Below are 24390 nucleotides of genomic sequence, written 5' to 3' on the forward strand. Positions count from 1 at the left end.
ATTTACATGTGCTGATCAGGCACTGGCATACCTTTGCTTTCAAAACATAAATGCTTTCAGTGACGAGAAGGGAGTTCCAACAGCTATTAGCTTTGTTCTTTTTTTGTTGCAAAATCCTCTTTTGAAATTAAATAATCTGTAGAAGTATATACCAAATGTTTTCAGTGAATGCTACCCTTTTGCGATATATCAAAAATCTATCCTCTTCATCAACCCATTAAACTTCAGCCTTCCCCATTCTCACCTCTTTCTTCTCCCTACAGCTGTGGAGATGATATTTCATAGTGTCCACAGATGGGTTAAGTGGGAAAACACACAGAAGACAGCTTTCTACCCCCAAAAAGTTTACAGTCCAAATGCTGGACTTGACATTAATCTAACATGCAGCAGAAAGGTGAAGGAGGATACAGGTTATAGATATAAGTAGGTATTCTTTTTCGATAGATACATCAAATATTTAAGTGGGAACACTTCCTTTTGTTTTGGTGACGCAGAAATGAGGTTGGTTTTTTTTTAACCATTCCCACTTTCTCAAACTTCAGTCACACACTTTTTGCAGGATTGGACTGTGCATTTCTCTTTTCTGCACAATCAATTCTTTAGCTTTTGCTATCAGAGTTCCATGTTATGTTTTGCATGGAGGTGTAGGAAGAACCCAACTGAGATAATCTGTGGAGAAAAAGAAAGACAGGTTATAGAGTTTTACAAATATCTCTTCTCTACACAAGAAGAGTGTACTCAGTCATGTTCATTTGTATTTCACTATATCCTATTTTCATATGCTTTATTTGTGTGTTAGAAAGGGTTTATGACCTTTGTGTTATTCCAATCCAATAAAAACATCTAAAACTGCCCACTTCCCCACAAAACAAACCTTTGAAACTTTCTGAAATCCAATGCTTTCTAATATGGAAGACAATTCATTCCTACTTTGATTATAAGAACAGCCTTACTAGTCCATTTAGCCCACGCCCAGTATCCTGTCTCTACCAGTGGCCAGATGCTTCAGAGGGAATGAACAGAGCAGGCAATTATTGAGTGATCCGTCCTGTCAGCCAGTTGCATCTTCTGGCATTTGGAAGTTTAGGAACACCCAGAGCAAGGGGTTGCATTCCTGACCATTGTGGCAAATAGCCATTGATGGACCCATTCTCCATTAACTTATCTAATTATTTTTTGGACCCAGTTATACCTTTGTCCTTCACAACATCCCACAGCAACAAGTTCCACGGGTTGACTATGCATTGTGTGAAGAAGTACTTCCTTATGTTTGTTTTAAACCTGCTGCTTATTAATTTGAGTGACTCCTAGTTCTTGTGCTATGTGAAGGGGTAAATAACACTTCCCTATTTACTTTCCCCATATCTTCGTGACTTTATAGACCTCAATCATATCCTCCTCTTAGTTGTCTCTTTTAAGATGAACAGCGCCAATCTTTTTACTCTCTCCTTGTATGGAAGCTATTCCATGCCCCTAATTATTCTCATTGCCCTTCTCTGTACTTTTCCAAATTCTAATATATCTTTTTTAGAGGGGGCGACCAGAACTACGCACCATATTCCAGGTACTGCCCAGTCACCCAGTTTAGTGGGATCCCTTTGTAAGTCCTTGCAGTCAGCTTTGGATTCAACTATCTCGAGTGATTTATTAAGATGGCAAATTCTGGTAACAGGACCAGTTCCAATCACTGAGTGGACAATCCAACAAACCACAGGTGTTTTTAAAAAATAAAATACTTGCACAGTTAAAAGGGGGGTGTTTGTGCATGTACACACATGTAAAAGATTTGTATTTAAAGTACACCATTCAAAAAATGTCTGGCCATATGCACTCAAAAATATTTGAATGCATCTACATGATCTGTGATCTATGATCTACATAGGATAAAAGGAACCCAGGACTTAGTGGTCTACAGACCACTAGATGATGACGCAGCAGATTTTCTAGAGTAGCTAATGGGATGAGCTGCCCAGCAGCATACTAGAAACTTTCCAGGTTATTTGTTTGTGGTGCCACAAGCCCCTGGAAATCATGGGATCTCATGGGTGATCTGCCAGTCACATTCATGCACTCACCCAGACACATACTAGACCTGACCTGCAGTCTGGGAGGGAACATTAGGGGAATAACTAGTATTAGAGGCAGGACTGGTAGCCCTATCTATTATGAAGGTTGCCCCACACGTCACTCTGTTTTCAGTTGCATATAACTTTACCAAAATATAACCCTTTGGGCTGAAGTTTCCCCTCCGCCTGAAGTCTTCTGGAATATTTCTGAGAACGTGAAAGAAAAAACACATTGTTCTACCATTTTAAACAAAAATGCAGATGTCCTGTTATTTGAGAAGCTCTAGCACCCCTGTGCTTTGGAGCAGGGGTATGAATATTCAGTGAGGACATGACCTTCATGTCAGGGTCGTGGTGTGTGCTGCCTCCAGGAAAATCTATCCACCTTTAACAAAGTTATAATTTAAGCATTTAAAACATAACAATTTGCACATGCTTAGTAGAGAGCAGCTAGAGTTTTAGAGAAATGGACAGTGACTAAATGCTCATGTGACCTCGCTGCAGCTTTCCCTGCAGGCAGCTGCGGTGGCAGTCTGTGTGTATCCAATGCCAACCCTCCAGGATTGTCCTGGAGTCTCCAGGAATTCAAGATTACTCTTTAATTCAAGATTACATCACGTGAAAACACCTCCAGGAAGAGGTCCAACCAAAACTGGCAACCCGAAATATTGCTCAACTCCCCGCATGGAGCAGCCGCGGGGGCGAACAGAACGGGAGGGCGGTGGCGAGCCCCCGCTCCCCAGAGGCCCCGCACCCAGGCGGGCCCAGGGGCTCCCCTGCGGCCGAGCACCCCGCCCAGGCCCCCCCCCAGAGGCGCGGTGCCCGACGCCCCATCGCCCGCCCGCCCGCTCGGGGCGCGCTGCAGCTCCGCTGGCTCCAGTCCGGCGGCCGAGCGCTTCCCGGGCGGTGCCGCTGGGCACGGGGTGGCCCAGGCCCTGCGCCGCGCACGGGCCGCCTCGCCGCGATGTGACACCCTGTCGGGGCGTGGCCGGTACCTCGCGCAGCCCCGACCTCTGGCCGCTTGGCGCATGCGGCCTCCTGCTTTCGGCTTGTGGCCCCACGTGACCTGGCGGGAGGGGGCGGGGCGCCGCTGCGTGACTCTCTCTTCGGGTCCCCGCCGCTGGCGGCGCAGAGGGGAGGGGGCGGATCCATCATGGCGTCCATGCAGGTGAGGCGCTTGCGGCGGAGCCGGGGAGGAGGGTCGCCGGGCAGGACGCTGGAGTGGGGAGAGCGGCGTTTCCGGGTGACCGGAGCAGCTCCTGGCGGGAGGGGAAGTTCGAGGCAGCTGGGCAGGGGGAGCTGCGGCGGTTGGTGGGGAGGCTCCGGGGTGTCCGTGGATGGGGTGGGGGGAGAAGCTTCACAGGAAGGGGGGGTATGGGAAGGTATCTCTCCCCGGGGCATGGGGGGCACTATAACCCTCCCCCCCCCACACCCAGCGTGTGTCTGTGAGGGACGTGGCAGACACCCCGCCCGCGGGGGAGTGTGTGTGTGTGTGTGTGTGTTGGGGTGGGGGGAGTTCTGGTGGAGAGACACCCTCCTCCATAGTCTGTGTGAGGAAGAAGAGGTGTGGTGGAGAAGATCTCCAGCTCCCCTGGGGAGTGTGTGAAGATGGGGAAGAGATTCTCCCCGCCCCCCGAGCGTGTCAGGAATGGAGGATGTGATCGAGACAACCCCCTTCCTGTCCGCTGGGTGCATGTAAGGATCATACAGGGTACTGCAGAGAGACTTCCAAAGCCTTCCTAGGGGGGTTTATGAAGAGAGGAGAGGGCATGGCAGCCTGAGGTTGGGGTGGGTCTCACGAAAAGACAGCCTTGACACCAGGAATCGGTGGCGGGTGAGAAGGGAAGTCTTCCCCATTAGAGGGAACAGGAGGATGCCTGCTTGGGCTGGGCTGCAGTGGGTGTAATAACAACATGAAACGTCCTGCTGCTGTGACAGGTTTCTACCAGAATTTTTTTTCTCTCTACCTTTTGTGGAGAAGTATTTAGATGGTGGCAGTCAAAACAGCTGTGGAGGTTTAGATTACTTTCTCTGTGCAACAAACTAAATTTGAAGGCAGAAGTGTCCACAGTATTAAGACAGGGTTATGAAATGTTCTGAGAAGGGAGACAAGTGATAATTCAGTTCCAAGAGTGTTCATGTTTGTTATCTCACTCATAACAAAGTGGTGCCTTTTTTCTTAACACATTTTCACATCTCATTTATCTCTAAAAATTAATGCTACTTTTGCCTTTTCTCTTTCCTTTCTGGAGCAGTGTTCTCTGCCCAATTTCTTATCTTTTCCCTTTTGTTTTTCGCTTTTACCTTCTGAGCCAGTGGATTTCAAAGTGAAACAAACTAATTCAGTGGCCAAAATAAAAAACCTGGTTACCATGAATTAAGATTGCTTGGTGATATGTCAAACTCAGACATCTGAAAACCAGGAAATGTAGTTAGGGCTGCCCATGCAACCTGGCACCTTCCTCACTATTGTTCCAGGGCCTCACCACTGCAAGCAAGGAATGCATCTCTCTGAAAACTGCGCTCCCTGGTGTACAGACATTTCTATTTCTGTTACTTCTTCACCCTCTTATAACCTGACTCATCCAGTGCCTGGAGCAAAGTACAACTGTGTTACAATGGAATAGCATTAGGGTACTTTGGTGGAGATGGCAGGGTACTGTGAGCCCCTACTCTCTTGCTGCCCCTGCCATAACCCCCTTCCTCTCACTGCAGCCCCAAACTCTTCTCTCCCTATTCCTTCACTCTTTTGCCCCCTTCCTTTCCAAAAGCATTCATGTCTAATACTTTTCTCCCAAAGGCTTTGATTACATTCAGGCCCCTCCCCAAATTGCTACAATTTGAGATTTATAGATGGTAATCTCTTAGCCATATAGCCTCAAAGTCCTTTTATTTTAGAGTGGGGCTTGTGATTAATTTATCCTTAATTATGTTAATTGAAGGGTGAGCTCCCAGCAGTCAAGAGGTCTGTGATTCAACCAGTCATGTGTATCGTTCAGTTTAACAGTACAGGGCACTAGAAGGAAACCGTTTTTTGGTTCGGGGTTTTTTTTGGGGGGGGGGGGAAGCTGCCACTTGGGAATCCCTTGGTCAGATTATTCCAAGTTTGGATCATTAATGTTACCCTGCACCCTATAAGACACACCAAATTTCAAGACATTCTCATTAACCATTTGGAATGTAGAGTACAGTACTTACAAGAATTAGAATTTTATAGCATATAAAATGGCAGGAGTGGAAACCCTCTAGCTGTTCTTCTGTATTTGGCGTATGCACAGTTTAAAAATAGATACTTTAAATACTGTTCTCAAATTGGGTCCCCCCAAAATTTAGTGAGTGCCATGCACTACCTTGGGTAAAATTTGACAGGTTGACCCATAGCTCAGTAATAGTTTGATCTCCAGTGCTGGGCAAAAAACCAACAACATAGGTATTTTAGAAAAAAAAGTTTCTATTTTTGGGGGGACTGATATCTCTGGTTCTCCTGGATCACATGACTCCAAATTTGGGTCACTGACCCTTCATCCTCCAGAGGGAGACAAAATTTCAAAAGTTCAAACTAAGCATGTTGTTTTTAGAGGACCTAGAAACATTGACTTTTATACAGATGTCATAAGGTAGCCTTAACTATAGTGGTGCTTGTATACTGCTCAGACAGCCCATAGAGAAGATGTACCAATTGGAACAAAACACACATGGCTATGCTGATACCCAGCTTCGGGGTTTATGACTAGGAGTAATATGAGCAGCTGGTATATTGTTAATTGTATTTGTGTTACGTTGCATATGAAAATGATCAAGGGGAGCACAACCCCCTACAAAACAGCCACTAATTATAGCCTATAAGTAATCTAGTCACACACCCACCCCCTGCCAGTGTACTAGACAACCCGGGCCCACTATAATGGGAAGTCTGGAACACTAATTGAAATAGGTGTGGTATGCCTGTATGAGAGAAGGTGCAGGGCACAGTACTACACAAGGGGCAGTGGGACAAATGGAGCAATGACACATTTCACCTTGATGCCTGGCCCTATCAAAATGTATGTTGCCATATGTCCTATGCTTTTCCAGGGATACCTGGGCAGGAGGATCCCAAAATTAAAAAAAAAACAAAAAAAACAGGAGAGGAGTGTTAGGATATAGATATTCAGGCCTGCCTGCAAAGGCCTATACTTTAAGAATTTAGGTGTATTCTTATCACTGAGCTAGTTACAGAGGTACAAAACAAGAATCAAAATCAGTCTGCCTGTTTATAGACCTTCTCTTGCTATAATAGTCTAAGGCCTTGTTCTTAGGCTAAGACTTTTGGCTAAGCAGAAGAGGCAGCCATAAGCTGGGAAGCGTATGGTCACATCTTTACTTTCTAAACTAGTCACATTGAAATAATGTGCTATTGGGCTGTTAGGAATACAATACTGTCCTGATAATGCCTATCACCTCCAGATAAAGATGGTTAAAGAAAACTTAGTTTGATAGCATCCTGTCTGGCAAGAACTCGCTTCTCAATAGCTGGGGTGTAAAATCTTCATTTCTTTGTTGTTCTATCACTGTAGTCTCCATTTCCCTATTGTTTGTCTGTATAATCTCTGTTTGGTTCTGTGATTGTTTCTGTCTGCTGTATAATTAATTTTGTTGAGTGTAAACCAATTAAGGTGGTGGGATATAATTGGTTAAATCATGTTAATATGTTAGGATTGGTTAGTTAAATTTCAGTAAAATAATTGGTTAAGGTATAGCTAAGCAGAACTCAAGTTTTACTATATAGTCTGCAGTCAATCAGAAAGTAAGGTGGGGGGAATGGGAACAGGGGCACAGGCCAGGCTCTGTGGCATCAGAGCTGGGAAGGGGGACACCAAGGAAGGAAATTGGAATCATTGCTTTCTGGAAGTTCACCCCAATACACATCAAATTGTTTGCACCTTAGGACTTTGGGTATTGTTGCTCTCTGTTCAAGCGAGAAGGACCAGGGAAGTGAGAGGGTGAAGGAATAAGATCTCTAACAATATGAATAAGTGCAAAAATAATAATTATAATAGACTAGAAAATTCTGTGAGTGAAATGTATTAGACTCTGGAATGGTCTCCCAAGAAAGTAATGGAAGTCCAGGTTTGAGTCATTTAAAACAAGACTGAATAAAGCATGTGAGAACATACAGTACCATACAATCCCGATTTAGCAAGAGGATGGGCTAATAGATCTTTTGTCTCCATTTTCTGTAAGAATCTGTATGCCAGATTATTTTTGCAGTTGGGTCTTTATTTAACATTCAGAATTCTTTATGCAGCTTTGTTTTGACTAATTATAAATTATGTCCCCAAAAGTTTCTATGGGGGGGGGGAACTTCTGTAGATATGTATAAAAACTATGTGGAAGAGACTGTTGTGAAGCTTTAAGAAGATACAATCTGGGCTGTTCCTGTGTTTGTCACTAGTCTGTGTTGTGAAATAAGCTGTACAAGAGCACACCTGTTTTTCAGTTTGCCTATCTGTAAAAGGAAGATGACTGCCACCTTTGTAAAGCACTTTGAGATCCACAGATGCAAAATGCTGTCTAATATTAATAATAATGTTTTAGTTAATGTCTGTTTCTTGGAAAATATGGCAGTGGGAAAGTCTAATTTAGTGCTTGTTTTTACATTATAGATGTTAATCTCGAGTGTATCTGTTAAACTCACTGATAGTGTCTAAGGGACCCCTATTTCCCTAGGCCTTTTGATCAGGGAGCTAGTGAAGCATTGTTTTTGTTTTCATATTACTAATCATGTAGCCTTTTAAAACACATTTTTATAGCACATTTTTGTAATGTTTTCTTGAAGTTGAGAGATTCTCTTCAGTTTTCTAATGAGAAATCTGCAAGGTGTGGGCATACCGTGGATTTATATTATGATATTTTCTGTCTTATTATCTATCCTTTTCCTGATGGTTCCTAATGTTCTGTTTGCTTTTTTGGACTGCTGCTGCTCATTGAGCAGATGTTGATATCTCCCTCATGTAAGAGGCAGATGTAAATAATGTAAAAATACACCTACATTTATGAACTATAATATAATTTTGTCTTGAGGACTTGGTGATGCATACAAATCATGCACACTTTATAAAATCCCTGGATAAAATTGGTGGTAGCCTTTCCCTTGTTAAAGACTTGTAACTCAGACAGTCCTTATACACTGAAATTTTTAGCATTAATTTGCCATGTCAGCCAACACTTATTCTAAATATTTTGAAACAATTAAGTACTTTGTTAAGTTAGATTAATACTTGAAAATGTAGTCTCTTCTAAATTTTAGCAAAATGCCTTAAACTTCATTGCACAAACAAAATCACATAACATTACATTAAAAGATTTGGAATATAGATGTACTTTTACACGGGCTCATGGGAGAGGCAGCTTTCAAGGCAAAAATAAAATCCTCATTATACAAATACCATACTGAAGGCCTACAGTCCAATCAGTAAAGCTCCGTGTGTTGTGAATTACATTAGCTTTGTATTTGCTGAGATTTGAATATTGACATATACAAATGACCTGTACCTAACTCATGAAAGTGTATTATTCACATGAAAAAAACAAAGTCTAGTATGGTATTAAAGCATATACCTCAGACTTGGTTCCATATATACCTGTGTGCACACAGTTAAAATGTCTTATCAGAATTCAAGTTTGTGTGAAAAGAGATGATAAAGGGAAGCTGGGATGATGGCAATGGTATAATCAGTGGATCAGTGCAATGACTGTTCCAAATTTAAGATGTCCACAGCCAATGTTTATAAATTTAGAAAAGGGTTTTGATCTCATTATAACATATCTTACAATATATTGGAATGATATATACTTAAATCCAATTTAACTATTTTTTGTTTGGTCAGGGAAAGATTTAGGGTCAGATCTTTTCTCAGTAGAACTGCTAGATTATTGCTTGATAATCCTTCAGTTTCATTAGCATAATCTTTGCATCATTTTATTTTTGTGATTTGGAAATACATTTTTGATACAAATATCAAAATTAAAATGACTAGTTTTGGAAAGGGAGTCATCTTAAAATATAGCTCATTAAATTTTTACAGCTTGATAATATTTTTATTTTAGCATTAATACCAATAAAACTCTACGAAAACAAGAGGCTAGGTTTTTATAGAATGTACACCAAAAATTACAACTTTCTATGGTATTTAAAATTGTGTAGGGGGATAGTGGACCCCAGATACATTCTGTGCGCATTGGAAGCTCATTCTTGGATTTTGGAGCTTTGTATGAGGCCTGTTTTCAAAATATTTTAAAGAAAACCTTTTTTTAACCTAAGTTCCTAAAAAAGAAATACAGATCTTCACAGCTAGTCCCAAGGTGCAGTTACTACAAAAAAACCCCACCCCTATCATAACTTAATATGATAAACATTTATTTAATGTTTCCTTCAGAGAGACTGTTGAAGACGCACTGAAAATCAGGAAATGCCCTATTTCTCCCCTTCCCTTAATCTGAGACTGCTAATAATACAGTGTTTTGGTGTGTACCAACAGAAAGTTAACACATTTTATGGTTCTACAGTCTAAGTGGTAACTGTTAGTTTCTAATGCAATAAGACTGAGTGATGCAATTTCCCTATTAAAACAGCTTTGAGTGGGAAGTTAAAATGCCTTTCCTGTTTCTCCATATGATTATAATTTAAAAACTGCCTAACTTGTGATTTACTAATCTTTTAGACATATGCAAATTTAATAATCATGTGAACTAATCAAACCTGATTGTCTCTAGCATCCAAGTTTGCAATAGTTAAGAACATAAGAACAGCCGTACTGGGTCAGACCAAAGGTCCATCTAGCCCAGTATCCTGTCTTCCAACAATGGCCAATGCCATGTGCTTCAGAGGGAATGAACAGAACAGGTAATCGTCAAGTAATCTATCCCCTATCGCCTATTCCCAGCTTCTGGAAAACAGAGGGTAGGGACACCATTCCTGCCCATCCTGGATCATAGCCATTGGTGGACCTATCCTCCATGAACTTTACTTCTTTTTTAACCCTGTTATACTTCACAACATCCTTTGACAAAGAGTTCCACAGGTTGACTATATGTTGAATGAAGAAATACTTCCTTTTGTTTGTTTTAAACCTGCTGACTATTAATTTCATTTGGTGACCCCTAGTTCTTGTATTATGAGAAGGAGTAAATACCACTTCCTTATTTACTTTCACTACACAAGTCCTGATTTTATAGACCTCTATCATATCCCCCCTTAGTTGTCTCACTTCCAAGCTGAAGAGTCCCAGTCTTATTAATCTCTCCTCATATGGAAGCTGTTTCATACCCCTAACTATTTTTGTTGTCCTTTTCTGTACCTTTTCCAATCAGAGAACTTTTTTGAGATGGGGCAACCACATCTGATCACAGTATACAAGATGTGGGCATACCATGAATTTATATAGAGACAATATCATTACCTGCTTAGGACTTGATTCTGCCTTCATTATGCACCTCAAAGATCTCTTGAAATCAGTGAAAGGTTAGGGTGTGCAAGAAATGCAGGCTCAGATGCCTGATATATGCAGGTTCTTAATTTTCCTTTCTTTGAGATTGATATTTATGCACATTTAAGGTTTCCTAACACTTTCCATTATAAGCATGAATTCAGTTGCTTGTAACTTTACTAAACTTGGACCATTGTGGCTGAAATTTTCCATGCTTATTTTCTGCTTAAGACTGAATATTTTTAGGTTTTAGGAGGAATGATTGAGCCTTTTTGGAGACTATTAGGGCAAAATAGGCAGTTTTACCAGATAAAGGAGGAAAAAATAATCCAGCTGCTACTTTGAAGAGCCCTAGCAGCAGGTTTGGAGGAAGAACTCAAAATTTGGAAGTGGGATAGTCCTGCAATTGGAAGGTTGCATTTCTAAATCCATCCAGTTTTGGTTATAATCACTGCAAATTAAGTTGTTTTATGTGCTCAGTAGAGCTCTTTGCAGACCTGCAGCTAAAATCTGTGAGCAGGCTCTTGGCCCCTGTGCAGAGCCATCAGGAGTTTTCTAGTCCCAGCACTTCCACTGACTTCTTGTTAATTCTGTGCATTTCCCAACTGTATTGTTTGAGAGAGGCCAAATGCCGTTGGCAGGTAAGGAAAGGATCATTTCCCTCCTTTATAGGCAGGGTAACTGAGAGATAGCTCTGCCAGAAATGACTTGTGTTAGGAATAGAACCCAGACCTCTAATGTGGGAGATCCATGTCTCACCTCTTAGCCACACTCACTTTTGGAACAAATGTGCCAGATTAGTGTGCTTAGGTGTGCTCTCTTTAACCATTAAATCACACTTCCATCCAGAGCGAGAAATAGAATCCAACAATCCTGATTCCCAACATTCCTTTGCTAGTGCTTATTCAATTATTTTCTGACCACAAAATGTATGCTGTCTGTTCTGGTGTCTGGTTCTCATGGAGGATAATGGCAATCTACCTCTGCTACAGCCTTCTCCTTTAGTGGTAATGGTATATGCTGTGAATCTAAAGGTCATGACTTCCAATCCTCTTGATTGCCCCTGTGGTGGTTCATATGGTTCTTTATGATGGAATTTCTGTTTTTTCAGTTTGCTTTTTTAGAAATACCTAGGAAATGACATACAGAAAAACTACATTAGAAGAATGTTAAGGTTGCAAAGTTTACTCTCAGTTAAGGAAATGGCAGAATTAAGGTTGCCCGTATAACCTTAATGCTGCCCCGTTGTGCATTAAAATAGTGCACATATTACATGATGCCATATTATTTTTATTCTACAGACCCTTGCCTCATTAAGTACCACAGGATGGACAGTGAACGAGATAGAGTTGCAAGAAGACAAAACACAAAAGATAGTTCTTTAATGGACTGGGATAAGAGAGCTGTGTTAAATAAATTGTATTAAGCACGTCACTCTAAAAATCTGTATTTCACATTGGTTTTGACCTTTTTTGTCCCACATCATAGCAGGTATATTTCCAGAGGATGGTTGGATGCCAGTATGACTGGGTCCGGGTTCCTCTCTGGAGCTCCTAGGTACTATTGTAATACAAATAATAAATAACATAGGTCTGCCACCTGGCAGCATAGAACACTGTTAGAATTAACTGGACCACAAAGCTAGATACCTCTTATTTTTAAAATCGTTCTCGTCTCCATTGTCACTTTTAATATAAACTTTTGGAAAATTCAAACCAAAATAATTCTTTCCTAAAACATTACCTTCATTTCATATTCATTCTAGCTTTATCGTAGGGTTGCTCATTTCCTGGGCTTGCACTGTTTGCTCTATTTGCTTTTTTAAAATCAGAATATCCAAATCAATATTCTATTGGATATACCTTTAGCTATTCATATATAGAAGTAAGTGGGGATTTTTCACTTGGCAGTTAGTGGCAGCTGGATGTGTAAATCAACGACCGTACATGATCTATTGGTTTGGACCAGCACATCTGAAAAAAGTTTGCTTATTGTCTTTGAAAACCCATAGTGTTTTCTTTCCAGTAGTGTCAACTAAGGGTATGTATAGCCTATATTTTACAACCCGTGGCAGTGAGTCTCAGAGCCTGCATCGATATACTGGCTCATGCTACAGGGCTAAAAACAGCTGTGTAGACATTGCAGCTTGGACCCTGAAGCTCAGGAAGAGATGTGAGAGGAGGGTCTACACAGTGGTTTTAGTGCCAGAGAGCAATACTCTCAATATTGGGTTGGAAGCTCCTCCCGTTATTTCCATGGGTTGCTTGGTATTATGCATTTTTTTTCTGGATTTTTCCATTTGATTTCATATATTTTTGAAAGCACCTAGTGGGATCTGCGTGAGGTTGATTATATATGTGCATTTTGTAGTTCAAGCACCTGGAATGTGGTAATAGGGAATTATTTAAGGTTGGAGGACTAGTGCCGTGGCTGCTGTGCTGCTATCATCTTTGAAAAAAGGTGTAAATATTATCGTAGAATCATAGGACTGGAGGAGAGGTCATTTAGTTCAGTCACCTGCGCTCATGACAGCACTAAGTATGATCTAGATCAGTAGTTCTCAACCAGGGATCTGGGGCCCATTGGAGGGCCCCGAGCAGGTTTCAGGGGGTCTGCTAATCAGGGCTGGCATTAGACTTGCTGTGGCCCAGGGCAGAAAGCCGAAGCCCCAACATATGGGGCTGAAGCCTGGGGTTCCAAGCCCTGCCACCCAAGGCTGAAGCTGATGCCTGAGCAACTTAGGGCTTGTCTATACTAGCACTTTATAGCACTGTGCTTCCAGTGCTGGTAGCTACACCCCTTGTGGAGGTGGGTTTTTTTAGAGCACTGAGAGAGCTCTCTCCCAGTGCTCTGCCGCGACTACATGTTGCCAGTGTAGACTAGCCTTTAGCTTCAGAGGGCCCCCTTTAGCGTGGGGCCCTTACGCTGGCTCTGCCTTTTATATGAAGAAAAACAATTGTTGTGGCACAGGTGGGCTGTGGGTACTAGCTGCTGGCCCCGCTCAGCCCGCTGCCAGCCTGGGGTTCCATTCATCCAGGCAGGCAGCAGGCTGAGCGGGGCCAGCAGCCAAGACCCCGGCTGGCAGCAGAGTGCCACTAAAAATCAGCTCGTGTGCCATCTGTTGTTGACCCCTGATATAGAAGCTTATTATGACGAAGATTGTTAAGAATATTAAGTAGTTTATTGATGATACGAAAAGTGATGACCCAGTGGGGGTCATTGTGATTTATGTGTTTTATAAAAGTTAGTTATAAAAAGGACTAGATAGTGTATTTTGTAGCAGTCCTCTGAAGCTATCCTGAGAGATGTTTTTCCTGACACCTTACTCTCTGGCAGGGAACTGCCGCTATTTACGCAATACTGTTCCAGATTTTAGGTAAATATTTGGGTTGTTCTAAACCTATTGCTTGTATCTTTGTGTGCTTAAATCTAATAAATTGTAGTTTTAGATAAGAGCATGCTTGCTTGTATTAATTTTTCATTAGCCGGAGCGCTGTGTTCCCATTGCTTTATTCCTGACACGGCCTGGCAGGAAAGTTAAGTTACCACTGCTGTGGGTTCTGAAAACTCTGCGTAACAACCCCTGATCCTACAACACTTAAGCAGGTACATAACTTTACTCCCATGAGTAGTCATGTTGACTTGAATGGGACTGAGAGTGCTTAAATTTAAACCTCTACCTAAGTGCAGCATCTGTGGCTAAAATTATATATACAGACGCTCTCCAAGTTACGCAAACCCAACTTACGCAAACCTACACTTACAGAAAAAGTTCTGTGAACGCTTTTTTTTTTCATGTAATTGTCAGGTATACGTCCCTGACTTACGCAAAATTCGACTTATGCAAGGCATTCCACAACGGAATGCTTGCGTAAGTCGGGGTGTGTGTGTGTGTATATATATATATTTTTTTCCCCCCGTTTATGGTACTCTTTGTCTCTTCAAAACAAAATTGCTTTGGTGTTAATGAAAAGTTATTTTGACTTTCAATACATTAACAAAGTTATTGTAACTTCTTGTATACACATAGACCAAAATTTTCTAAAATAGGTACCTAAAGTGCATATTTATGTACCGAAGTTACTTAGGAGCACAAGTCTTATTGACTTTAAACTGCAAACTCTGGTAGAGAAAGAGAGCCTGGTTGAGTCTGGTTTTAGGTTTCTTCAGCTGTGGAAGTTCAAAATAGCAGAAAGTGGTATTCACGAATATAACATATTCCCTTACACTTATGTCAGAGTTTGTGGCATTCTTACAGTAGAGATATTAATGAGGCCCTGGACTTGCCTTTTGCAGAATAGATGGGCATTAGGTATGAAATTTGTTAGGAGAAAATTCCTCCTCTCTCTCTCTCCCCCTGCCCTCGCGCCTGGAGCCGGCTCAGGCTTTACCGCCTCCCCCTGCCCTTCGGGTTGTGTAGTAATTTTTGTTGTCAGAAGGAGTCACAGTGTAATGAAGTTTGAGACCCTCTGGTGTAGGTAATCCACCTCTCAGAGAGGCGGTAGCTAGGTCAACAAAGAATTCGTCCATCAACTTAAATGCATCTGTGGTGAGGGTTAGGTTAACCCAAGTACATCACACAGGGTGCAAAATTTTTCACAGCCCTAAGCTAGTTCTATCTAATATTTTGGCATAGACCAGGCCTAAGACTATAAAATATGAAGCAAGTAAAAAAATAAAAATAAAAAAGTAATGTGTATATGAAAGAGTAAATTTAAATTAAGAAAAAATATTTTAAAAACCCAGGATTTTATTCACCTTGAGACCTAATATATTTTAGGTCAAAGTTAAATTATTTGAAACAGCATGTGAGGGTGGAATTTATAGACAGAATGCAATAAAGGAATGGTGGTTGGAAGGGTAGACTATGAAATTAGTAACGTACAATTTTTAATGGATTATATTGGATTTTTCTGGGGGTAACAAAACATATTACAGGGTCTTTATATACAGAGAAGGTGATCTGAAAGCTAAGTATGATTTTTGGGCCTACTGACCTTGATGTGATTTCTTTTAAGACGGAGAGAAAAATCACTGAATGTTCTGCTGTAAATAATAATAAAAAAAAGCTGAGATTTTTAAAATGGTTGGTCTGGAGCTACCAAAAAAAGTGGCTTTACTGTTTAAAATATTTTCCATAAAATCTTTGTGCAGGCTGACAACTTGTGGGCCAGTTCTCAGATTATTTGAAACAATTGGCTTGACTCAGGCAAAAACAGTATTTATAATCAGAAGTTCATTAGCACCACTAGGGTGACCAGATGTCCCGATTTTATAGGGACTGTCCCGATTTTTGGGTCTTTTTCTTATACTGGCTCCTATTACCCTCCCACCCCCATCCTGATTTTTCACATTTGCTGTCTGGTCACCCTAAGCACCACTTAGCTCAGGTACAAGTTGAATCTTATAAAATAGGAAATTCATCTGATCTGACAAAAGCAACGCATCACTAGAACTTGAAAGTATTTATGCAGGATTTCAGTTAATACTAGCAAAATAGGAAACAGGTCAGTTAACTTGTTCCTAGGTATATGTTGAGTAATTAAGCATTACTTACAGTATTATCTCAAACTTCGCTTACTGTGCAAAGATACTTATTTTTGTTACACTTAAGAAGTTTTATATTCTTATTTATAGTAATTCAGTATAGAATTGTGGCAGTTCTAAATTTCAAGCTGTTTTTATTACCTTCAGAAGAATATACAAGATGTTCTCTTCTGTTAAATAACATATTAAACTACATTACAATAATTTTAAGGCTGCAGAATCAAACAGTAATAAATTAGGTTGCCTGTGCAATCTTAATTTATCTCTCTTCTGTGTGTTTCCATATCTTAACATGCCTTTATTTTTTGTAAGTGTAACCTTACATCTGACTTCCTTAGTTTGTAATACTTGATTTTGGGATAATTCAGGGTGCATTTATTTAACTCAGACTTTTAAGTACTGATGTGCACAGTTAGAGAACAAACACAGTCAGGGTAAGTAGTCTACGAATTAGAGCTGGGCAAATGGTGAATTAACTGAAAAATGCATGTTTCAGTACCCCTGTAACAATTTGTGAATTTAATACAAACGTGCCAAATAATTTAGGGCAATACTTTCTGTTGGGACTAGGGCACCATTCACAAAAAGCCAGGAAGAAGTGGGGGTGGTACTCCATACCCATTAGTTAGTGCATTCAGCTGGGATGTGAGAGAGCCAGGTTCAATTCCCCATTCTGACTGACATGGGGAAAGATGCAAGTTCAAATATTCTCATGTTGCAGGAGAGTGCTCTAAACAGTAGGTTAGGGGATATTGTGATGTCTGTGTCTCTCCTGTTGAAGCTGTTCTTCTGGGTATAAATAGTTAGTCATTGGAGCATGGATGTGGACTTCGGTCTCCCACTTTCCGGGTAAGTGCCCAAATCACCGGGCTGTCATTCTCATTCTCTTTCTCTCTCTGGCCCAGTGACTAATTATTTATACAAAGTGGAATAACTTGAGCAGGAAAGACTGAGAAAGATGCTCCCCAGGCTACCCAATAACCAAGGGATTAGTGCACTCTTCTGCAGTCTGGGAGACCCAAATTCAAATCCCTGTTCCAATGACTGTTTATAACCAGTGGAACAGCTTCCCTGAGGAACTGAGACACCCATATCAGAATATTTCATAGCTGTGAGAAATGGTAGTAATTGTTACTTCTGTCACAGTGGCTCTATTTAAGATCTGTTGTCTTAACTCCAATTGTACTTTAAGTAATCATAATAGTTAGATACAAAAATAGTTAATAACAGCTTAATTACGACCTAATTGCTTTACATTTGACCTATGCACAAGTTTTCAATTTATTTTAATTCTATGGAATGTTTGAAGAGCGTTATTCTGTTAGTCTTTTCTTTACCCTAATGAGCCTGATGCAGACGCCAAACTTCTTAAAGACTCCATTTTTCACTTTTAACTCAAACTAATAGATGTTCTTCTAAATTTGCAGAATTCATTCTCTGCTCAGTGCTTTAAACTTGGGAGGACATACTATATTTTTATACACTAGTCTGAATCCCTGCTTTAAGTGCAGAATGGTATTCCACCTTAAGTAAGGAGCCATGATTGTTCCTACTATGGAGGTGCCAAAGTCGTTGCTAAGTACCGTTATGTTATCTGCTTCTCTTGCTTTAATTTAAGAACTGTTCTGATATATTGTAAATATATTTATAACAAGCTGTTTCACTCTCAAATTGGGCTTGTTGGCCATAAGTGGATTCATCTGGCACCTGATTAGGCCTTTTACGTGTATAACATGATCCAGTTTGGATCGACAGTTGCCAATAATATATTGTAAATATATTTGGAATTATATAAATGAGAACATGACTGAGTTTGGACCTTATGACTTTTCTCTTAATCTAACAAATTATAATAGATTGTTTAATTTTTGTGGTAGAAAGCTCCTTTTCCTTGTCCTCAGGCACATTTTCTGTACTTCAAGTTTTGAGTAGATAGTTGGCAAAAAATGAGTTTCAGATGTTTTGCTTTTATTAAACAGCAAAATGTACTGTAAATTAATGAGCTTTATTGTAATATATAGTTTATGCAATATTTCAAATCCTGTTTATATTCTTTTTAGAAGAGACTACAGAAAGAACTGTTGGCTTTGCAGAATGACCCACCTCCAGGAATGACTTTAAATGAAAAGAGTGTTCAAAATTCAATTACGCAGTGAGTGTGTAAATACTTTTCATGTTTTCTACATTAGCTCAAATTATAGATAAGTCAAGTGTTTTTTTTCTAGAATAATATTTTCTCCTGTTGATCCATGAATATAAAAAAAGTGGTGATTCACATGTACACTGTTTAATATGTTCACTAGTAACTGATAAACTGGGTTATAATCTGCAGTATGATACATTTCACTGCCTTGTATAAAGTCTGGGTCAATGATGCTTGCACTTTTTTTATAGAATAAAAAACTTTTTTGTCTGGAATTTTTTAAAAATCAGCCTAAATGTGCCTACACGTTATCTGACAGAGCAGAATTAAATTCTGGCAAACCATTCTAGGTCAAAACTATTAGTCTAAAGTAGTTTGACATTATCTACATTTTGCATTAAATCAAGAGGGTATCCCTCTTACTCAGCAATCTCTCATTTGGATTTCCTTTCTCTGTTCGGTGTGCCCAAACAATTCTGAACTCAGGAGAGCAAAATCTGAAGGGATGCTAAGCATTCAGTTTTATCTAAAACTGCAGAGAAGGTGATGTGAGATCACTCCATGCTTTGACATCAACAGGAATGGGGAAAAGACTATAAGGAAACTATACCTTTCACTCCTAAATACACCAGTCACTGTCATCAAGGTAGATTTGACATTAAATCATGATGCGGGGGAAACTGAAGCAGAAGAAAATAAATACTGTGACTTTAATAAAATGTTACATGGTTATTGTATGATCCAGAGAAAGGTCCATGTTCTATATGGCCCTTGTAGCATGTGGCAATGGGTTAAAAGAATAGAGGAGAGTAAGATATTGAACTACAGCAAATGTTGGTGAATGGGCTACATGAATATTAAAATAGCTTGAGGGTAAGATGATGGGAACCAAGAGCAAATTTTCAGACTCTTTCAGGAAACTAATTATTTTGGAGAATGGTGGTTTGATTTGAATATTTTTGTGTTTTTCAAAAATAAAGTATAAGCGGGTTTATGCTTTTATTTGCCATTATATCTATGTCTGAAAAAAAAAGTGTACACTAGAAAGGTTTTATTGGCATCAATGTGAGGTGTCCATTACTTTAAGCAGCAAAGCCATAAGCGAGAGATGTAGGTCATCCTAAGGGAATGTTGATAAAACTCGGAGCACATCTGACATGTATCATTGAGACAATATAGACATGCAACCCTCTGACATCATTTTTAGTTACTTTTCAAAATAGTTGCCTTTTTGACCAATAAGTTTTTCCCTTTGTTACTGATTATATATATTTATATATTTACAGGTACCTTTTTGGCCTATCAGTTTCCTTTATTGTTGCACAACCTTTAAAGAGGAGCTCAGTGATTAAAGTAGATTAGTTTGAAAATCAGCTACTATTTTTGTAGTGTGCTATTGTCTTGCTAACCTTCACGTTCTATTAGTTGTTAAGTTCTAAATAGAACCACAAGTGACATTTCTGCAGATGTGAGTCAGGGAAAGGAGCATGCCCCTTTTCATTTTGATTTAATGTTAGTAAACTGCATTGTATTTGTGACATTTCTATTATTCTTAAATCTCCTTGGCAGAAAAGTAAAATAAAATGGAAAGGGAGTCTTTCACCTGAGGAAGGGGAAAGACATAATCATCACACAAGTTGTAGACTTGGTAATGAGGCTGGGGGTGGACATATTACCAGTCTTTCAACTTGAGCTTTACTGTCTCTTGTGAGTACAATAGGCATTTTATAGAGAGACACATTTGTATTTATTTCCTGAGGCATTGCTGCTTGTATAATCTACAACACTATGCAAAGATTAAGTATATAAAATACCAAACTTGTTTCTCACATACAGAGGTTTGGTGTTAATTTCCATGTTATATTTACTTTGCTTTCATGGTCATTGTGATACTGAAGCATAGTTCAGCTAGTAGTACCATAATAGGTAGTTCATTCAGTTATTCTTTTGTATTTTATTTTAAATTGCTTGATTATATTACTAAAGATTTGTATCTCTTTTTTTTAGGTGGATTGTAGATATGGAAGGTGCTCCAGGTACATTATATGAAGGGGAGAAATTTCAGCTTCTATTTAAGTTCAGTAGTCGCTATCCCTTTGATTCTCCTCAGGTAATTAGTTTCTCTCTCCCTCCTGCTTACCTCCCATTTTTAGATTATAGCTGCATGGCATATGCTAAATAGTAACATTGTCCACACTTCTTGTAATTTTAAGGTTCTGTCTTAGTTACATGGATTTCAGTTGTACACTCAATTGTGCAGTTGCCACCTCTTTTAAAAATGTTTCTGCAACAGAGATATATGTCCATTTGTTCTCATAGGAAGAACAGAGTAAATCTGAAATTTTTTAGTGTTACTTGAATCATCTTGGGGATTTTTTTATGACCAGTGAAAGAACAACACGGGCAGTGATTCTTTGCTTTTGGAATGTAGAAATAGAGTGGATGACAAACTTCTTTTTTTTCCTCTATTCTTGCCTCCAAACCCCAGTGCTGCTCCTTAACGTCACTTTCTTTGCAGTTTCTCTGCTTCTCCTGTTAGTACTGCTGGGGAAGTACTGTAGGTAGGACCACATCTGTGATTGTGGCAGGGGAGCATAAATATAGATGTTGTGGCATGGTAGGAGAGGCTTGATAATCTAGTGATGCTACGTGAGTTAAGGAACAAACTTGGTTCATTTTTTCTTAAATCAGCAGCAGGAGCTGCAGAGGAAGTGCACTGTCCTGTTGGAAAGGTTGCTATGTTGATCTCTAGTGACATTAAACCAACTAAAGGAGCAATATCAGTGTTGAGCTACATTCACCCTACACAACCAGAGGGAAGGTTACAAAGTGTGGCTTTCAAGGGGAAGGTGGGTAGGCAGAAGACCGTCCCTCTACCCCCTGAAAAAAGAGGAAAAACCTAGAGTGAGAGAACTTTAGACTTCATGTCCTCTCAGCTGAAAGTTCTGAGTTCGTGAATTAGTACTAATTGTGGTGATTTCTGTGGAGACATATTTATTGCAACTCATTCAAAAATCCATACAAAAAGCTTAACCACAAAGATATGTTTAGGTACTGTGGTAAAAACTAGAATGCTGACTTTTCAGTCTTAGGTTTTAAGGAACAAACTGGCACCTGCACATCTGCATCCATCAGGTTTGCAGTGAAGTACTCATAGGTGATCCACAAGAGGGTAGCCACTTTCATTTGGTTCCAAGTAGGTACTCTTTGTACTCATTACCCGAAGTGTGTGTGTGTGGCTGTGTGCAACTTATTGTAAAACAGTAAACAGACCAATACATGTACACCGGTTAGTACAGAAAACAATTAAATATTTAAGTAATGGATGCTTGACTGTTGAAGATAGCCAGAACTTCCTTAATAAAAATTCTGTATATAAGTTCATCTTGTATAATTTAACACCTTGATTCTAACAAAAGTGCATATATAGTGTAAAATAACAGTTTAAACGTCTATCACTTGAGCACTCAGTTGTTTTCTGTCTCAGATATATGTTGTCTCATAGTGTGCATGCATTTGCTTACTGAGTTGTGCATAGATGTTATTTTTTGAAAGGAGAGACATTAGTTTGAAAAAGAAATATATTGCAGGATGTCTGAAAAAATAAGACCTTCAGTATTTTAGGAATAGCAGTATAGAAGTTCAAAATGAAGTGAGGAGGGTGGTCTTGTGATTAAGGCATTGGGCTGGAACTCAGAAGATCTGAGTTCATTTCCTGTCTCTACCACAAGGAGGTCCTAGGTGACATTGCGCAGGTTGTTTAATTTTTCTGCATCAGTTCCCCATCTATAAACTGGTGATTAGGATGCATCCCTATCTCATGGGATGTTGTGAGAATGTATCCATAAAATATTTGGGAAGCTCTCAGATGGTAGGCCATAAAAATATATAAATAAAAGGGAGTTATAACATCATCTAGTGATGGGTGAATACTGTGAGAAGATGCTGATGGTTGGGTGAGGGGATTGGATGAAGAGTTGATTGGGTAATGCTGGCTGCTGAGGGAGCTTCTTTCTCTCCACTTCCCTTGTCCCTTCTTTTGAATTCTGGGTCAATTATATATTTGATTAGTGATAGAAGTTTCACTTATGGGCAGTAATTGCCAGGATAGCTCTTCTTTCCTTGTTTTGACCATGGCAATGCGACTCTAATTTGATTCCTGTCTATTTCTGAACACCTTTTTTTTTTCTTGTGTTATTTTGTCCATCTCAAAATCATCCTTCAGATATAGTATAATCTAAAATTATATATTTCATATGTGGCAGCATGCTGTGGTTTTATAAATCACAACTTTTTGTTAGTGTGTAGCAGGGGTCGGCAACCTGCAGCACACGTGCCAAAGGCGGCACGCAGGCTGATTTCTAGTGGCATGCTGCTGCCAGCTGGGGTTCCGGCTGCCAGCCCCGCTCAGCCCGCTGCCAGCCTGGAGTACGGAACCCCAGACCAGCAGCGGGCTGAGTGAGACTGGCAGCCAGGACCCAGGCTGAGTGGGGCTGGCGGATCGAACCCCAGACCAGCAGTGGGCTGTGCGGGGCCGGCGGACGGGACCCGGGCTGTGCGGGGCCGGCGGACGGGACCCCAGACCGGCAGCGGGCTGAGTGGCTCAGCCCACTGCTGGTTTGGGTTCCCAGCTGCTGGCTCCTTGCCAGCTGGGGTCCCTCTCAGCCCGCTGGCCCCTCTCAGCCCGCTGCCGACCTGGATGGATGGAACCTGGGCCGGCAGCAGGCTGAGCGGGGCCAGCGGCCAGGACCTGAGATTGGCAGCGGGATGAGCCACTCAGCCCTCTGCCAGTCTGGGGTCCTGGCTGCTGGCCCCTTAGCAGCCGGGGTCCTGGCTGCCGGCTCTGCTCAGCCTGCTGCCAGCCTGGATGGATGGAACCCAGCCAGCAGCAGGCTGAGTGGGGCCGGTGGCTGGGACCCTGGCTGGCAGGGGCCAGCGGACGGAACCCCAGACTGGCAGCGGGCTGAGCAGCTCAGCCTGCTGCCGGTCTGAGGTTCCATCTTCTGCCCACACTGCCGGTCTGGCATGTGAACCCTTAAATTAATGAAGACTTGGCACACCACTTCTCAAAGGTTGCCAACCCCTGGTCTATAGCATTAATTACCAAGCTTTTTTTCTGCTGGGACCTGAATCAGTTTCCCCTAATTTACAACAACAAATACAATAGAAATGTAAGGAGACTTACTCATTTGTGAATCTCATGGTGTTTCCAGTTGAATAATGTTGTAGGTTATGGAACCATTGAAACACAGTGTGGTGGGTAGCTAGTCCATAGTCCTTTCTCTACAGAAGAATAAGATGAGGCTTTAAGACTGAAAAAACTTTCATGAAAGCTTTGTGATGTCTTAATATTGCTATAAATTAGAGAAGCTGTCTTTGCACGTTTCTGTGCTGCACTGCTGTTTATAAGTAGTGATTACATTTAACCTTTCACTTCTTCACACTGGTTCTTTCTGTCATATGTACAAGTTTTGGACCAGATTCCGCCATCCTTATGTTAATTAGTACCTTACTTAGCAAAAAGTCCTGCTGAAATCAGTGTAAGATACTACTCAGTGTAAGAAAAGATGGCACAATCTGGCTTTTGACTATAAGGCATTTCTGTTTCCAGAAGACACAAGCACGTCTGTTTCTCATTTAAATGTTAACAACATATGCTAACTGTATTTTATTCTTTTTTAGGTCATGTTTACTGGTGACAATATTCCTGTTCATCCTCATGTTTATAGCAATGGCCATATCTGTTTATCCATTCTAACAGAAGACTGGTCCCCAGCTCTCTCAGTGCAATCGGTTTGTCTTAGCATTATTAGCATGCTTTCCAGCTGCAAAGAAAAGGTATGTTTGTTTTTTTTAATAATCACTCAGAGTAAAATAAATGAAAGCTGCAAGTTTTATAACTTTTTCCGAAGTCTATATTTCACACTTGAAAATATCAGAGGGGTAGCCGTGTTAGTCTGGATCTGTAAAAGCAGCAAGAGTCCTGTGGCACCTTATAGACTAACAGACGTATTGGAGCATGAGCTTTCGTGGGTGAATACATGCATCCAACGAACTGGGTGTTCATCCACGAAAGCTCATGCTCCGATGTGTCTGTTAGTCTATAAGGTGCCACAGGACTCTTTGCTGCTTTCACTTGAATAATGTTACTTTTTTTCTAATATGC

General features: G+C 40.6%; 1 protein-coding gene across 5 annotated transcripts in view; it reads left to right on the forward strand.

Annotated features, from left to right (window-relative positions):
- Positions 1–3160: 3160 nt before the first annotated feature.
- UBE2W (ubiquitin conjugating enzyme E2 W) overlaps positions 3161–24390 on the forward strand; it is a 37016-nt gene continuing 15786 nt past the window's right edge. The window contains exons 1-4 of one of the 5 annotated variants that reach the window (XM_045006823.1): positions 3161–3234; positions 18142–18233; positions 20232–20334; positions 23907–24062. In XM_045006823.1, coding sequence (XP_044862758.1) covers positions 3220–3234; positions 18142–18233; positions 20232–20334; positions 23907–24062 — 366 coding nt within the window. In that variant the 5' untranslated portion in view covers positions 3161–3219. Of the gene's footprint in view, positions 3235–3542; positions 3762–18141; positions 18234–20231; positions 20335–23906; positions 24063–24390 lie in introns of those variants that run through there. The other 4 variants (XM_045006820.1, XM_045006821.1, XM_045006824.1 and 1 more) reach the window with 4 other exon arrangements.

Source organism: Mauremys mutica, chromosome 2, assembly GCF_020497125.1.
Source record: "Mauremys mutica isolate MM-2020 ecotype Southern chromosome 2, ASM2049712v1, whole genome shotgun sequence".
NCBI classification, from domain to species: domain Eukaryota; kingdom Metazoa; phylum Chordata; order Testudines; family Geoemydidae; genus Mauremys; species Mauremys mutica.